The 18,543-nt window shown below is 36.8% G+C and overlaps 2 protein-coding genes across 3 annotated transcripts in view; both read left to right on the plus strand.

The window, feature by feature from the left end:
- Spidr (scaffold protein involved in DNA repair) overlaps positions 1 to 18,543 on the plus strand; it is a 312,386-nt gene that overhangs the window by 72,482 nt on the left and 221,361 nt on the right. For both annotated transcript variants that reach the window (XM_042686014.1, XM_042686013.1), the window contains exons 6-7: positions 12,911 to 13,164; positions 16,958 to 17,058. In XM_042686014.1, coding sequence (XP_042541948.1) covers positions 12,911 to 13,164; positions 16,958 to 17,058 — 355 coding nt within the window. The remainder of the gene's footprint in view (positions 1 to 12,910; positions 13,165 to 16,957; positions 17,059 to 18,543) is intronic.
- LOC122113091 (guanine nucleotide-binding protein G(I)/G(S)/G(O) subunit gamma-10-like) lies at positions 6,054 to 6,283 on the plus strand. Its single transcript, XM_042686016.1, is given in 1 exon segment — positions 6,054 to 6,283. A coding segment is annotated over 1 exon segment (201 nt). The 3' UTR covers positions 6,255 to 6,283.

The raw sequence follows: 18,543 nt of genomic DNA on the forward strand, positions 1-18,543 counted from the left end.
CTGGAACATTTTTATTTCTCCCTCCCTCCTTTTCTTTTTTGGTATATTTTTGCCCATGTTCTTTGTTTCTTGTCCTTTGGCACATCAGAGCAGGTACCTTGGATGTGGGATGCTGTGGAGTGGTGCTTTTGCAAATCCACCTTGAAAAAACTTTTCTCACTAGGTCTCTGCCACTTGAGGTTAGAAATATATATTTGGTTTGGCAGGCTTAGTGGTTTGCAGAGGTGTAACTGGGTGTAGCTTGTTAAACCTGTTTACCTCAGAAAAGATTTTTTTTCCTTGAATCTGTGAGAAAACCAATAGCTTTTGTTTTCCCTCTCACTAGCTGGCTCTGATTTTCATGGATACAGTTTCAGTCAAAGTAAGAACACAATGTAGATAGTGAAAGTATCTCTTACCAGTAAGCCTTTCTTTTGTCTTCCATTGTATTAATTTTATTACTTTTAATCCTCATAAAACCTAAAGATCTGTTAGTAGCTGAGAATTTAGTATATTGTTCATTTTGAGGGCTTTTTTGTTGTACTTTTCATATAGCCAGTGGAGTTCTTGATGTCTAGCCAGAGAAGAGTTGTCATTAAGGTGTATGTGTTGTAATTCCAGTAGATAATAAAGACCACTTGGATAAGGACTCTGGTCCTTATCTGCACCCAGAGTGCTTCCTGATACATGGTAGTCATTCAGTTAATTTGTTAAATGAGTGCATTCCATTTTAGAATTGGAAGTGGGAATGATGACATTAGATCACCAAGTTTATTGGTATGTGAACCACCAGGTCTCTTTTATTCTTCTTAGTGTTTAAAAGCAATTTTGGTTTTGGTGATTTTACTTGCCATAACATGTCGTCAGTGGCATTTATTTTGTTGCCCATTGTCCAACGTGCTTAGTAGTTTGTGAGGGATTAAATGATTATAAGTAGTCAGGTCCTTATAATGCTCTTATTCTTTTCCTTACATTGCTACTGACTGCTCTCATTTGCGGTATGACTTTAAGAAACAGGCTGTACCCAGGATAAACAGGGTGAACTGAACATAGCACTTTGGATGATCTCATAAGATCCTGAGAAGACAGGTCTGGGCCTTGTCAGTAATTGGGTGGGAGGCCTTAGAGCCGAAACTAGCTCCTGTTTGACAGGATGTTATGGGGAACATGTAAACCTGGCCTACAAGTTAGGGCATAGTCAACATCTGCCCACATGACACCAGGCACATAAGGGCTCCTCAGAGGGCTGCCACAGCATGCCTTCTCATGTTCATTGAGGCCAAGACTTTAGAGACTTTTGTTTTGGCATGAAGTATAAGTCAAATGAGAATATTTCTGTATTGCAGTTGTATATGTTAAGGAATGGCTTTAGTTTGGTTACTAGCTTCTCTGTTCTTTGTTCTAGCCATTAGGTACACATTTGGTTAAAGGATTCATTTAAAGATAAAAGAAGAGATCATGTATTCATGGTATGCCACTATTGCTCCTGGTTTGACCTCTATAAATTTTAGAACCTTAAAAAATTTTAAACTTTTAATTTCTGAACTTTAAAGAGCAGTGCTTCATATGACTCATTTTGTTCATTTGCCTTTGAGGCAGCCTTACCACAGTAACACTGCTTTATCCAGCAGTTAGAGCCAAATTTAGTCCTGATATTAGAAAACAACTTTGAATCTGAAAGAGCCCAACACATGTAGATGTTCACACATAGGTTTTGGCAAAGATTTGCTTTCTAGAAATTGAGACACTTTAGTTCAGCTCTTCAGACATTTCGGGTGATCACTCAGAAGAACCTTTTTTGAACACTCTGTGAAGAAATTTGTAAAGATTATAAGAAGTAGCAACTTAGATAACCAAGTAAGTTATGCTAACTTTTATATTTAAAGGCATGTGTTTTTTTTTTTAAGTGCTGGTATTGGGGCTTGTACTCAGGGTGTAAGTGCTATCTCTTAGATTTTTTCTGTGAAAGCTGGCACTCTGCCATTTGAGCCATACTTCCACTTTGGCTTAGTTAAATGGAGATGAGAGTTTCATGTACTTTCCTGCCTTCTGAGGATTATTTAAAATTTTCAGTATTAGTTTTTTTAAAAAAGACAATATCCACCTATTTAAAAAGTAAAAAGTGTAGGATTTTCTTTTTTACTGTTCACTTTTCTGGCCAGTTCATATAAGTACATGTGCTTCTCATTTTACCCTTGCTCCTCCTTCCTCAAAGTTGCATGATTACCCTCAAACAGATGAACTTTTAAGGGAGAAAAACAATGTTTTTACCTTATCTTGGCATCACTAAATTATAGAATATTAAAATAAAAAATCCCTAGAAGGAATAGAAGTCATGGAATTATTGTGACTTTTAATGTACTGCCTGTGGAAGGCTGCGCTGAAACCAAAGATAAAAATGTGCCTTTGCTGTCAAGGGCCTGAGAGTCAAATGCTTTCACTTTGGGAATCCTTTATTTCCTACTGGCCTCTTTATCAAGCAAATTTGTTCTCAGCCTCTCACCAGGGTCTCAGTGTCTGTCTACTGTTCCTGGGATATTTAAAGCTCTACGTAGTATGTTTTTTTCCTCTTTCTTTGCTCCTAAAATTGTTCTCTATTTCAATTAATAGCATGACTGTCCTAGTGTCAGAACTTTGGCCTATTTTAATACATCATTAATACATTATATACATAATAATTAATACATAATAATACATTAATACTCTCTCTGAAGTATTTTTGCATTAGTTTTATTTGGTTACTGAGCTAGTTTAGAATAGTGATTATTCAAGTGTGGGTTGCAAATGAATTAGCACTTGCCAATGTACTGAATTCTTTATAGTATGATAAAGTGCTATAACTCAATTTGCTAGAGCATTTCATTGGTGGGGTTCTAAATGGTAGGAAGCAAGTCAGAATGCACAGGTTTTTACCACTGACCAAGACTACTGGTAACAGTAAGTCGCACTGAGTGAGTAGTTGAGTGAATTTGCCCAAATTCATTATTATTATTATTTCAGGAATATACAATTAAAGCATAGTCCTCATTCTGATAAGTCTGTGGATTTATGGGGGAGTTTCAAGTTTGTTTTTGTTTTTTGAGATAGGATATCACTACATAACCCAGGCCTGTGTGGAATTTATCATGTAGTCCAGGCTCATCTCAAATTTGAGACATCCTGTTTCTGATTCCAGAGTCTGAAATTACAGGTGTATACCACCACACCTACCTCTGGTTTTTCTTTATGTAAGAAGATGTATGTAATCTCTATACATACATCTTGTGCTTACCTAGGAAACTTTTAGAAAATTGTCAGTTTTTCTAAGTAAAACTGTATTTGTTACTTATAATCTGTTTATTTTATAATTACTAGAAAGGAGACTTAGACTTGCCATTTTGACTACTTGCTTTTATTTTTCAGATCCACTGAAAGAAATTTCAGGTAGTCTGTTCATGTTTGTTATGATGCAATAGTACAGTGAACATAATATTCTTGAATGGCACAGGACACTATTAGTACAGACTTCATGGTTTGATAAACAGTATTTAATTTTCTCTTTCTTTCTTTCTTTCTTTCTTTCTTTCTTTCTTTCTTTCTTTCTTTCTTTCTTTCTTTCTTTCTTTCTTTCTTCCTTCCTTTCTTTCTTTCTTTCTTCTCTTTCTTTCTTCTCTTTCTTCTCTTTCTTTTGCCAGTCCTAGAGCTTGAACTCAGGGCCTGTGCACTGTCCCTAAGCTGCTTTTGCTCAAGGCTGGCACTCTACCACTAGAGCCACAGCACCAATTATGAGTTTTTCTGTTTATGTGGTACTAAAGAATTGAACCCAGGGCTTCATGGATGCTAGGCAAGCACCACTAAGCCACATTCCGAGATCTTAATTTTCTTTATTAGGTAAGGATGGGTATTGAGATTTGAACTTAGCATGGAAAATTGTAGTTCAACTTAATATAAAATATTGGTACAAAAAATGACAACGATTTATCATAGATTCTATTTTTCTCCACTGAATGCTTATGAGTACTTTGATGGCAAAGTAGATCTGTTAGTTTGTTGATTAAATCAGTGGATGGATGAGAAGTTAAATGTCCCTACATTATGAAATAAAACTATCAATGTTTCTGATGAAACTATTATTATGATTTGATCATACCTTTCTTAGTCTTTGAGGATAAAGCATAGTTTTTTCCCCTTTTATCTTTATTGAAAAGGTAATGGGGGGGGGTGGTCACCATCACATAAGTAAGGTAATAAATACATTGTTTTTAAACACTGTTAGCCCATCCTTCATTTTCTCCCTTTTACCCCTCTCTACTTCCCTCTCCGCCCAAGTTGTAAAGTTCATTCCAATATAGTGTCAAGTGAGTATCAATGTTGCGTTAGTTCATCCTTTATCCTGTATCTGTGATTCCCTTTTTCTTCCACAGATCAAATAAACTTATATAAAAGACAAAGGGTACAGAAAAATAAAAAAGAAATAACTACATACAAGATATAATAAGAACCTCTTGTTTCCAATTCTTGGAGTTGATGTTTATATGTTTCATTGTATGTGGTCCTTTGCACTTAGCAGTTGGTTTAATTTTTTTAAATTTATTTATACCGTACAGAGGAGTTACAATTACATGGGCAAGATAATGAATGCACTTCCTATCAAGCATTGTTGCCTCCTCTTTGTTTTCCCTTCTCCTCCCTTCCCATGCAGTTGGTTTATTGAGATCCTCTCTTAAGAATATCATAGACATATTCTAGTTCTTAAAAGTGAGGGTCGAAACTTCCTAATAAAGATCCCCAAAAACCATGCAACATACTTTTCATTACTTTGCTTGATATAATATTTTCCAGGTCTTTCCATTTCCCTACGAATGGGACAATGTCATTCTTTTTGATGGAAGCTTAGAACACCATTGTGTATATATACCACATCTTCTTGATCCTTCATCTACTGAGGGGGCTATGGTAAATAATGCTGCAATGAACATGGTTGTGCTGTTAGCTTTAGTATAGCCTTGTTTGTGGTCATTTGGATAAAAGCCCAGGAGTGGGATTGCTGGGTCATAGGGGAGCTTTATGTTTAGTCTTTTGAGGAACCTTCATGCTACTTTCCAGAGTGGCTAAACAAGGTTGCACTCCCACCATATTCCCGCCAGCATCTGTTATTAGATTTCTTGTTAACGGCCATTGTAACTGGGGTGAGGTGGAATCTCAATGTTGTTCTTTTATGGCTAGAGATGTTGAACATTTTTTTCATGTATCGACCATTCTTATTTCCTTTTCAGAGAAGTCTCTCTTTAAGTCTTAAAGCCCACTTGTTAATGGAGATTTGTTTTGGGGGAATTTAATTTTTGATCTTTTCCCAATTTATGGGTTCTCTTTTTATCTTGCTAGCTATGCACTTTACCATGCAGAAGCTCTGGAGTTTAATGTAACCCCATGTGTCCACCCTTTTTGGGGGGATCTTTATTAGGAAGTTTTGACCTGTGCCAAAAAGTCCTGGTGTTTGCACTGTTCCTTCCTGTAATATTTTCAGGGTATCTGCTTTTACCTCGAGGTCTTTGATCCATTTGGAGTTGACTCTGGTGTAGGGTGATACATATGTATGTAATTTCAGTTTTCTACAGGTGTTTAACCAATTTTGCCAGCACCATTTGTTGAAGAGGCTGTGTTTCTTCCATCCTGTTTTTTTATTGTTGTTTTGTTTTGTTTTTGTCTCCCTTATCAAAGATTAGGTGGGCATAGGTCTGCGGGTTCCTTTCTGGGTCTTCAGTTCTATTCCGTTGGTCTTCAGGCCTGCTCTTGTGCCAGCACCAAGCAAAGCATAGTTTTATTGCTTTCAGATTTTCAAAGCACTAGAGCAAAATAATAAAGCTCATGGGGCTGGAGATGTGGCTTAGTGGTAGAATGCTTGCGTCACAATTCCTCAATACAACATAAACAGAGAAAGCCAGAGTAGCACTATGATTCAAGTGGTAGAGTGGTAGCCTTGAGCAAAAGAAGCTCAGGAACAGTGTCCAGGCTCTGAGTCCAAGCCCCAGACTGGCCATTAAAAATAAATAAATAAATAAATAAAGTCCCCCCCACCCCCCATGGTCATCACCATGTCCTCTGCCGTGAATGCTCTGCAGCTGTTGGTAGAATAACTCAAGCTGGAGGCCAACATGGAGTGAATCAAGATCTCTCATGCAGCTGCAAAACTTCAATTGTACTGCATACAGAATGCCTGCAAGGATGCTCTGTTGGTTGGTGTTCAAGCAGGAAACAGTCCCTTCTGGGAACCCAGGTCCTGTGCTTCATTGTGAAGACTGTAGGAAAGAAGTTCCTTGAGGAATGCCTTTAAGTGATGAAAGTCTTCAAGTCTCAAGAAAGTATTTTTTCTCTAGCCAAATAACCATTAGATATTCAGATTTTTTCTGTGGCTTGATCATATAGACTTAGGTATGCAGAAATTAAATAAGGTAACTGAATGAAGTACAATTCTAAATAATAATGACCTAGTTCTTTTGCTGAAGTGCTTTTGTATTAAGACAAACAACCACCCTTACCACCAAATATATGAAAATACACCTCTTTCATAAATGAACTTCTGGTTTTTCTATATCTGGAATATTATGTATGTTTTCTTTACTGGATGTTTACATTTAGGAAGGAAACATTTTTGTTTATTAAAATAATTGAGTATAACTTGTTCCTAAGACCTTTATACTACAATAAATTTTCTGTTCTCATGAATTTACAGTTATTAAATGAAGATAAAAGTATTAAAGTAAGGAGGATAAATAGGCTTTACTAACCACAAGAAGTCTTTTTTTACATGAGATTTTCATTTTTAAATGAGAACATACTTTGTGTTAAACGCTAAACCCTAGTGATGCATCCTAGAAAACTTGAAAAGATTAATGTTAATGATGTGATTAATTTCCCCATCTTGTACATGAAGCAGATTTGATCTTTTCTCCCTTAAGTTCCTTTACTTTATAGTTGTGGTGATCTTTTAAAAATACAACAGCTACTTATTTTCTGTCTTTAAATTTTTTTAAATTATGATGTTGCAAATGGTTAAAAATAAAGTAAAATAAAAACATTACAACCTAAAAGAAGTCTTCATGTCACAAAGGTTTTACTTGGATGATGTGCTTTTAATTTAGTTTTGGGATACTTTTAGAAGAAGACGTCCTGTTTGTAATAATCTTTGGAGAGGCTGAAAATAAAATTTCTGCTTAATTCAAAAAAGTGAAATAAAGCTTCTGTATTACTCAAGACTAATGAAACAAGTCTAGCATTAGGGAAGTTGCAAATATTACTCAAACTCAGGTTTTTTTTCTTTATTTTAAAACAAACATTGTGTTTATTGTTTATTAGAATTAAAAAAAGAGAACTTTTTCCCACAGAGTGTTGCTTCTTATCCATATCATGAGCAAGGTAACAGTTGAAGTTTTTATTTCTGAGAAATATAAAAGTTAGTAGATTTTAAATATAGCAGGTGATTATAGTAAGGGGAAAAATTTTTGTAGGCTGAGTGCCTGTGGCTCATGCCTGTAATCCCAACTACTTAGGAGTTAGAAATCAGGATTGAAGTTTGAGGCAAACCCAAGCAAAAAGTTAGCAGAATCCCACCTCAAGCAATAAGCAAGTATGATCATATATATCTTTGATCCCAGCTACATGGGAGGAATAGAAGAACTGTGGTATAACAAGATTTAGGCAAAAACTTGAGACCCTATTTGAAAAATAGCTATCAAAAGCCTTGGGAATATTGTTTGTGTGGTGGAGTGCTTAATAATCAAATGTGAGGCACTGAGTTCAAATGTTGGTACCACCATAAAACAAACAAAAGTCATGCAGCAGTGGTACTCAGACACTATGTTTAAAATGAACTATAAAACTTGTGATCAAAGTTGTAAAGTTCGTTTTCAACATAACGACTTGTACATCTCATTGTTGCAATGGATCCACCTGTATCTCTATTTTTACAACTTTGGTGCGGGGCGGGGCAGGGGGGAACGGGGGAAGGAAGGGAAGGGCTGGGAAGGGGAAACAAAGGAGGAGGCTACAATGCTTGATAAGAAATGTACTCATTATCTTGCCCATGTAATTGTAACCCCTCTGTACAGTATTTTCACAATAAAAAAACAAAAACAAAAAAACTTGTGATCAGGGACAGAAAGGGAAAACTGGAGAGAGGGAAAGGAGGGTGACTTTGTCTTTAAAGGAAACATACTCATTACCTGACTTACGAAACTAACCTCTCCATACATCACCTTTATTATTATTACTATTAATAATATTAATAAAAAACCTTTTTTGAAAACAGAAAAGCAATATTTTAAGTATTATATCAGATGATATGGCAAACATAATATAGCAGGACAGGACAAGGGAAGCAAAGCCCTCCAAACCTATTAGGAACTCTGTGAGGTGTTAGCAGAGGGGCTTCACTAAAGGGACTGGAGAGCACAGAACAGGACCACAGCCAGCCCTCAGTGATGACCTGGAAACTCATACTAATTTGACGTCATGTCCAGGGTTAGCAATTTGGAGACATTATATGTACTATGTATATATTACATCTATATTAATCGTAACTGCATTTCTTTATATTTCTATTATATATTAATATATATTATAAATATGCTTAATTATAAAATCATGTATGATCTTATATATAATATATTAATACATCTATATGTTATACATAATATATAAAGTGTGTACATGTATAATATATGCATGATATATAATTTCATATATTTATAGCATATACATATGCACACATAAAACATTCTTAGTCACTTTGCACACTTTATTATTTGTGCTACAGTTTGTAATAGTTAAGTCTTAGAAAATGAGCATTAAACCTATTAAAATAAAAACCTTAAAAAGCTGTGGGGTTTTTTTAACAGAAAAATATTCTGTACATTCTGTAAACTTGTTTTGCTTAAACAATGGCTTCAGTTTGTTTGGTTGGTTTTTTGTTTTGTTTTGGTTTTTGTGCTGGTTGTGGGACTTGAACTGGGTGTTGTCTCTGAGGTGCTTTTGCTGAAAGCGAGCTCCTACCACTTGATCCACAGTGCCATTTCTGGCTTTCTCTGAGAAGTTTATTGAAGATAAGAGTCTCACAGACTTTACTACCCTGGCTGGCTTCAAACTGCAATACTCAGATCTCAACCTCCTGAGTAGCTAGGATTATAGTTATGAGCCACCAGTGCCCAGCTTAAACAGAATGCTTCAACTTTACCTTTCATCAAACTTTTCCTGAAAAGAGACTTCTGTTTTATCTGTAGTGATGGGAAGATTACACACTGCAAACATGCACTGTCCCTTTACCCCACAAAGGGGACAGCTTTCTAGCAAGCTAGAAGCCTTTAGTTATCCATTTTGCCACCTGCATGCACCAGGGTGGCTGTGCCCCAAACCTCCCAGGCTGCCTGAAAGAGTCTTGTTCTGTGGTAAAGTTTTATGCAAGAAAAAGTCACTTAGGGGAAACTATAAAAATATGTTTAAAGTTTGCAGGTGGACTTTAAATAATGTGGTGCTATTGCCTCCAGTGCTCTCCCAGCTGTCTTGAGTGTTTTCTGTGATGCTCAGCTCTGGAACCTTCATTGCTCACAGATTGGATTGAATGTCATCACTAATGATCCTCACCTGAGGACCTGCCCATCCTGGTCAGCTAAAAGAAGCTGCATAGGACACAGCAGTATACCAGCACACTGTTCTCAGTAGTAGCTCCAGAATGATTTCAGAGGGTCCAGTTCATGGTCACTTAGCCCTAGGTCTTTGGCAGAGCATCATAGCAGGGGGAGCAAGAGGAGGAGGTTCTCAACTCCTGAGGTAGGCAAGAGGCAGAGACTGTCTTTTCTATTCTTTTCTTATCTTTTCTTTCCTTTCTTTAACATTTAAGTAAGATTTAGACAGAAAATATTCCCTATAAGTGGTACTTAAAAATATTTTTTCCATTAATGGCTGACATTTTTAACTCAGCCAAGTCCACTTAAAATTCACATATCTTTACCTACTCTTGAAATATAAAGAAATGCAGCAACTAGTAGATTTGGCATTCCTTGGCAGGGGTTTGGCCATGTCTGAGGGGCACAGTTTGAAAGAAAGTTTGGCTTGTCCTCAGGGCTCCTGCTGTCCACTCCTTTTACTCCTTCCTTTCACTTCTTTCAGATGCCTGGAGCTGAAGGCCACTGGTGTTAGACACTTTGGTAAACCATTCTGTTGCTAACACAAGTCATGACAATTGATATATTTGTGTTTATTTAGACAGCTGAAGAAATGTTTCTGTCATCCTTACACTACTGACTTTGATATAGAACAAACATGCCTAGTTACTTAGAATAATGTGTCCTTTCCTTCCTACTTGCTCATTTCCTACCAATCTCCCCCACTCTTTTTTCTCACATATTTGATATTGTTTTCTCTTTTGGAAGTTGAATATCTGGATCCTCTCAATGGATGTTAAGGTACCAACTTTTAAATAGGTGAATGAAAACATTAATAAAAATATGTGGAAAATCCTATTAGGACAGTGGTTAATGGTTTAAAAAAATCACTCTTCACCTAGAAGTATCATAGTTAAATTTCTTTTATAGTCTTAAAGAATGTTGAACAGGTAAGAGTATGTGTACATACATTTCTCTGTACTTCTTGTTTTTTTTGTATCCATAAGGTCTTAATGTATATGCCATGCTTTTTTAGTTTTCTGTGTCTTTTCAAGCATATGTAATCCTACCAAATTCTTCTTAATGGTTGCATAATATTTTATTGGATAAAGTACCATAGCCAGAAATCTAATAGTCTAAAAATACACAGTGATACTGACTTTTGCACAAGATTCAAATGGCACTGAAGAATGTATTTTTCAGTGCAGTGACTTTACAGAGCCATTTTACAATTACTGGCTAAACTGCAATGAATGGATCATCCAGTAGCCTGAGTTGGAATATATCACAGAGAAGGACATATGTATGCCTAGTGAAGCAAGTCTAGTGACTATGTACTACATTACTGTTGTAATGTGAAAATTTGTAAATGCCTATGTCTACAACACTGAAATAGGTGAATAGCATTTGCAGACTCTGGCTCCGGAATACTACATATCAATGAAGATTAATGATTTACAGTTCTCCTGTTCTATGAAAATAATGCTGTATGTATGATTTAAAAATACTTTTAAACAAGTTCTTATGAAATGCTAAAGTCAGGAGACAATTTTAACAGTTGCTGAAAGAAGACCACCATGTGGTTCAGGCAGAAGAGAGTTTATTAGGAGAACCAAACCTCCAGCCTGCACTTGAGAGTAGCGTGTAGAGGGTAGCACACAGCGTGTAGCAGCTCAACTAAAAGTGGAAAGAGATTATATAGGGAAAGGGGAGGAGGAGGTGTGACTGCAGCAGATACAGAAATGACCTCAGATTTAGGGGCCAATTTACTGACACACAGATGATTAACGGTTACAGGTGATTACTGGTTTCTGGCAGTTGATTTTTGGTAAGTCTATATGCTGTCCTTCACAAAGAGAAGGACTAGGGAAGGCGACCTATTCTCCCAGGCAGACATAACAACAATTAGCTCAAAGAGGAAGATAAGCACAGAAAGAGAGGCAGGTAATTTCACATATACCATTTTAAAATTTCTGAAAGAAAGTTTGGGTTATGAGTACATGGATTATAAATTCTTTATTTCTACCTGCTTAGCATATTTCATAATAGTCGTCTCTAATTCTTGAAATATTTCTTGAAGGCTTTTTTTCAATTTTGGATGATTAAGGAATGTAGGAATCAATCCTTTGTCCAGCTACTTAGGAAAAGTGATCAGTCCAAACAGAAAAGTTCACAAGACTGTTATCTCCAAAGTAACCAGCAAAAAGAAGAGCTAGAGGAACGGCACAAATGGGAGAACATCAGCCTAGCAAGGCTCTTTGTTGATATCCTAGTCTGTGTGTCTGTCTGTCTGTCTGTCTGTCTGTCACTCTCTCTCTGTCACACACACACACACACACACACACACACACACACACACACACACACACACACACACACACAATATGAACCACACATAAAAAATTATTCTGAAGTCACAAAATAGCCTAGCTGGGTTCAAAAATTTTTCTTACCTAAATTCATGGGACTTCCTTTTTTTATTATTCTGATCCTACAGTGTAGGGATGAAATATCAACTTGAACATATGAACCTCTACATACTTCTGATTTATTTTTGAATCTATCCTCTTCCTTCTACTCTGTCACACACATATCTGTTCCCAATCACCATCCTTTTTGAAAGTACATGTTCTCCACAGTTAGGCCAAGACAGCTGATGTTTATGAGCCTGTAGATCCTCTCTGTGTCCATGTAAGAGACCCTTCACTTTCATCTAAGGTCTTGGGCTTGAAGGGAACTAACTTCCAATTATCTTTTCCTGAAGGTGCTTATTGTGCCTTGGTTTTGTTTAAAAAAAAATCTACTGAAAGAATATATGATTTGCTTAGATGGTTAAGACAAGGTTTTGATTGCCCATAGAAGATATTGCTTACAGTATTTCTCATTGTCCTTAAAAATCAAGAAAAAAATCTTTACAGGAAAAATAAATAAAATGTAAAATGTCCAAAAATAGATGTGGAGGTATGTTGTAAAATGTCAGTTTATATAAGGTATAGCTGTATCTTCAATTTGAAGATAGAACAAAAGCATGGGGAAGTTAAGTAACTTCCTTAAGGTAGCCTGCTAGTAAAGGGTAGGAACAAGGATGGGACAGTCGAGATCAAAAACAATTTCTGTTGGGAAAGATTTAAAGCCAGAGTAATTAGTGGGATTTTATGTCAAAACAGAGGCCTAGGGCCCAGATACTATATTTAAAGAACTGATTTGAAGAATATTAATCCTAAGGAAATAGAATGAGGGGCATGTATACATGAATAAAGTATATTTAATTGCATTTCTCTTAATTTTTTCAGGCAACTTCTACAGAAATTTTGGAATATTCATCAGATAGTGACAAAGAAGATGACCCAGAGAATGTCTTGGTTATTAATTCAGAATCTCCTTACAAATACCATGTGGATTTTGGATCCAATGTGAGACAGGCTACAGATGGATTTAGAGGTTCAAGTGTGACATCAACAGAGCCCATCTTATGTACACCCCAGAAACAGATAGCCAAGTCTCCCAAGACTCCAGAAAGTTCAGCAAAGAATAAAAAACTTATCAGGTGAGTATGCTACCCTAGTTTTTCTCTAAGAATCCAAATATCTGAAATGTTCATTTAAAATACTTGTTTAATGGGGAAGAAATTTGCATGTAAGAATTATAATTCTGACAAGCAATTATTGGAGCTAATATATGAAACTGTTCACCCAAATGGAGCATTCTGATATTTTAAAGGTAGAGAAATAGAAATAAAAACTAATACTATCAGATTACTTTTTTTGTGAACATAATGGAACAGATTGGCTAGGGTAGCACTTCAAATGCAAGGAGGTTGTCACTAGAGTGGCCTTAGTGGGCCAACCAAGATGTGTGAAAAAGTATTTGATGTTGTTATAATTTGTGGAGAGGAAGGGAAAAAACAAATTGTTTAAATAGGGATACAGGTGGCCCCGTTGCAACAATGAGATGTACAAGTCAACTTTAGGGGGATGGGGGAAGGTTGGGTCAGGGGGAGAGGATGGGATGGGAAGGGGAAACAAAGGAGGAGGCTACAATGCTTGATAAGAAATGTACTCATTATCTTGCCCATGTAATTATAACCCCTCTGTACGGTATTTTCACAATAAAAAAATATAAAAACCTTAAAAAAAAGTTTATTAAGGACCATCCCAACCTTGTGTCATACAAGGTGTCTTTCTTTGTTAAAGAACAAAACAGTATCCTCCCCCAAATAAAGCAATTAAACTGAGAACGAATGTCACAAGAATGTCACAAGATGGAAAGTGAAACAGAGGGTAGTAGAGAATTATTAGGAAAAGAAATCTCAGTAGAAAGCAAATATGGTCCTGAGGAATACATTGGATATATTGATATTATCCCCACATGAAAATATATGCCTGTTGAGAGGTGGTAGAAAAAGGAATCCATTGGGCATGGATGGGACCAAGGCCCTAGTGTTGTTTTGAATATGGGTTTGAGAGGGTGGATAGTCTAGCAACTTATGTCATGGAAGAGAGCCAGCTTCTGGACAGGTTGGGGAGAATAGGACAGAAGTATTTTAGAGCAAATGGAGGCACAGAAAGAGGAATCATGGCTTTTGGTGTCTTGTGAGGAAGTCCAGGAAGAAAGGCTAGTAGACGTGTGTGTGTGTGTGTGTGTGTGTGTGTGTGTGTGTGTGTGTGTGTGTGTGTGTGTGTGTGTGTGTGTGTTGGGGTTTGGAAGTTTCACATTTGCTAAGCACACTACCCCAGGTACTCTACCACTTGAGACATGCCTGCAATACTTTTTGCTCTATTTTTGAAATGGGATGTCACTTTTTGCTGGGACTTACCTGGACCACAGTCCTCCTATTTATACTTTCTACCATAGCTAGAATGACAATCATGTACTAGTTTTTGAGATTGAGTCTTGTGGACTTTTTTGTCTAGTCTGGCCTGAAATCTTGACCGACCATTTCAGCCTTTCACGTAGCTAAAATGACACGTTATAAGCCACCTATACTTGATTGTTGGTAGAGATGGAGCTTGAGAACTTTTTTCTTCCAGCTGGCCTCTACCCATGATCCTCCTGCATTTCAAGTAGCTAGAGATAGAGTATGAGCCACTGGCACTTAGCCAGAGATGTAGGTTTTATTTGAGGACTCAGATCCTCCCTTGGTATATAACTTCTGGGTGCATGTTTACTTATTTTTGCTTTTTATCCTATATTTCCTACAGTTTTCTTATGTGGTTCTAGACTTAACTGTAACCTCTGTAAAGTACTTAGATTCAATAGCATTGAGAACCAAAATTAGCAAAGAATTATCTGGACATAATGCAAAGAATGTAGTATTTGCCTTTTTGTGTATTTGTTATATTATAATACTAAAAAGTATACTTTGAGAAAATGAGAACATGGAGATAGATTGCCTGGTTGTACATGCAGATCTGCCAGAAATTAATACAGCTTACCTTAGACAGATGTTTTAACATCTTAGTAAATGGGGTAATAGTAGCCTTTATAATATAATGTAAAGGAGGAATATAAATGAGTTACTTTGTGCACTAGAATGATTTGAAGAAAAGATTATACATTAATTGAATATGTATGTAAAGTTGGTGTTCTTTACCATATTTATGAGAATGAGAGTACTTTTAAAATTTTGTGTTTTATATACTACCCTTACATTAAGTAAGCAGTATCTATAGGAAAACAGTAGGCAGTAGTGATAATTGATAATATATACAAATTTGTATTAGATAAGATTTTCATAGCTGAAAGAACATAAGTAAAAGTAAAGGCTATAATAAAAACAATAACAAACCAGGTGTCAACTCATAATTTTAGCTACTCAGGAGGAGTGTTGTTAGCCCAGCCTAAAAGCCCACAAGATATCATCTCCAATTACCTGGCAAAACAGGGCTGAGAGTAGAGGCATAGCGCAAGTGGCCAAATGCCAGCTACGCAACAAGCCCCCAAAGTTTAAGCCTTGGTATTGGCTCAAACAAACAAGTAACAGCATTTCTTGGCAGGGTTGGCTCCTTTATAATCTAGAGAAATTCTTTGATCTCTCTTTTTGCTCTTATTTTATTATCTGTGAGGTAAGTACTGATACCTGTTCTATCTACCTAGAAAAGATATTATTTGAGATGATGTAATGAATAATGAACTGGTTCATAATCTGAAAGCACACAGATAAAATGTGTAGCTTTCAGGGCTAATCATTTTTCTTGGGATCATAGATATGTTTGGAGCTGCTGACACCCATACTCACACACTCCCTTGTTTCGGTGTGTGTGTGTGTGTGTGTGTGTGTGTGTGTGTGTGTGTGTGTGTGTGTGTGTGTGTGTGTGTGTGTGTGTGTGTGTGTGTGTGTGTGTGTGTGTGTGTGTGTGTGTGTGTGTGTGTGTGTGTGTGTGTGCCATATTTCTAATTTTGTTTATTTTAATGTTTGTTTTTTGGTTTTTGAGTTTTTTGCGAGTCTCGAGGCTTGAACCTCGAGACTTGGGCCTGGCCACTGTCTCTGAGTGCCTTTTACACAAGGCTAGTACTCTTACCACTTGAGCCACAGAGCTACTTCTTACTTTTTCTGTGATTTAATTGATGATAAGAGTCTTACAGACTTTTGACTTTCCTGCCCAAACTGGATTCAGACTGCAATCCTCAGATCTCAGCTTCCTGTGGAGCTAGGATTATAGCCACTGACTTATGCATTTGAAAACACATCAGTGAGCGTATATATTTATATATATTTATTGCAAGTATTGGAGTTCCCTTCCTACTATCAATGGAACTTTTCTTGAGTGTTTGTAATTGATACTTACAGTTTATATAAGAGGTCATACCTAAATGTTCTTACTTGAGTGTTTTATCTACCAACAGCTTATGAAGATTATTCTTGACTAGAACTCTGAACACACTTTCTATTTTAATTTATTTTTTTCCTTCAACTGCTGAGGCCAAGAAGAGGCCCTCCCTCCCTAATTCCCATTATGACATACAGCAACCTTGTAATATTTGTACTTAGCAAAGTGCTAAGTGCTAAGGTTGTAGCAGATAGCAAGTAAGAAGTGCATATTTATGGAATGAATAAATGAACTAAGAATAGAAAGGGAGTTAAATTTGTATTTAACTTATACTTCTAAGAATATGATATACTTAAGAAATAATACCAGTCATATTTATAAGAAGTAGGAAATAGTAAGAAGGCCATCAACTGAAGAGATTTGGCTCCTAGAAAAGAGAATGTAATATTTACTAATGTCTAAATTTTGTGTGATTTTGTCTTTTTCTTGTTTGGGATGGATATAAAGTGTAAGTGTTCTGATCATTTTACAGCATCCCTTTTAACTAAATACACTGTGATTATCAAACAGAGGGGGCCTGGCAGAAAGACTCAGTGGACTGCAGAATAGAGAAAGATCTGCCATTTCTTTGTGGAGAATTCAATATGGTTCTTACCAAAAGACACTTTCAGGTAAGGTTTGCACAGACTTCTGAGGTAACTTTCCAGGTAAAAATGATTTTTACATTAGATGAATTTTCTCTATCTTTTTTTACATACTAAGAAGCAGTATATAATTCATGTTTTCAACTTGAAGTTTGAATGTTAGTATATAACCATCAAACCTTTGTCATAACCTGTGCCATAAACCTTCCTTCACCTCCAAAAATTTCATTATGATTTCTTACCACTCATTGTGGTTGTAATTTTCATAATAAGAATACTTAGCATATGATCATCATTCTCTTTTTTCTTTTGTCGGTGTGGGGCTCGAACTCTGAGCTTGGGTACTGTCCCTGCACTCTTCAGCTCAAGATAAGCGCTCTACTGCTTGAGCCACAGTGGCACTTCCAGTTTTCTAGTGATTTATTGGAGATACTCTCAGTTTATACAGAGAGGCTGGGAAGGTGGCTCAATGGTAGAATGCTTGCCTTGCAGGCATAAGGCCCTGGGTTCAATTCCTTAGCACCACATAAGCAGAAAAGGCTAAAGTGGCACTGTGGCTCAAGTAGTAGAGCACTAGCCTTGAGCTGAAGAGCTCAGGGATAGCGCCCAGGCCCAGAGTTCAGAAACCATGACCCACCAAATAAAAACTCCAAACAAACAAAAAAGAGTCTCACAGACTTTCCTGCCCAGGCAGGAAACTATGATCCTCAGATCTCAGCCACCTGAGTAGCTAGGATTACAGGCGTGAGCCACTGGCCCAGTATGATCATCATTCTTAGAGAAAATTAGTGTACAGTTCGATACGTTTAACTATAGGCATTAAACTCACATTAGATCATAGGACATATTTGTATTAGCAAATTTGGGTACCTCTTAGTCTCTCATTTTCCCTACCCCCACTCTGGCAGCTACCATTTCATTTTCTGCCTCTATAATCGAAGTACTTTGTACTTTGTCAAGAAAAGAAATAATCAAGCCTCATGACCAACAACAACAACAAAAAGAAACAGCATTCAAATTGTAAAGAATCAGTGAAATTATCTCCGTTTATAGATTACACACCCTTACATGTATAGAGGACTTAGGACTGTATGCAGTCATGTGCGCGCACGAGCGCGCACGTACACACACACACACACACACACACACACACACACACACACACACATGCAGTCATGTGCGCGCACGAGCGCGCACGCACACACACACACACACACACACACACACACACACACACACACACACACACAGCCAGCCAGCCAGCCAGCCAGCCAAACTACAGATTTGAAGATCTCTGAAAACTGAATGGTTTTTCCCATCATCATATAAGGTGTTCCAAAAGATGACTGTTTTCATCGGATCTGTGAGCTCTCTACAAAGTGTCTCATAGTTCATCCAAGACTTATTGTGCAACATCTGACTTGGAGGGTTCTTTATTAAGCCAGTGTCTTTCAGAGTTTTGTAAATGTAGTCCAGAGTAGGACATATCCTACATCATCTCCAACACATACC

Source organism: Dipodomys spectabilis, unplaced genomic scaffold, assembly GCF_019054845.1.
Source record: "Dipodomys spectabilis isolate Male_0828 unplaced genomic scaffold, ASM1905484v1 ptg000096l, whole genome shotgun sequence".
NCBI classification, from domain to species: Eukaryota; Metazoa; Chordata; class Mammalia; order Rodentia; family Heteromyidae; genus Dipodomys; species Dipodomys spectabilis.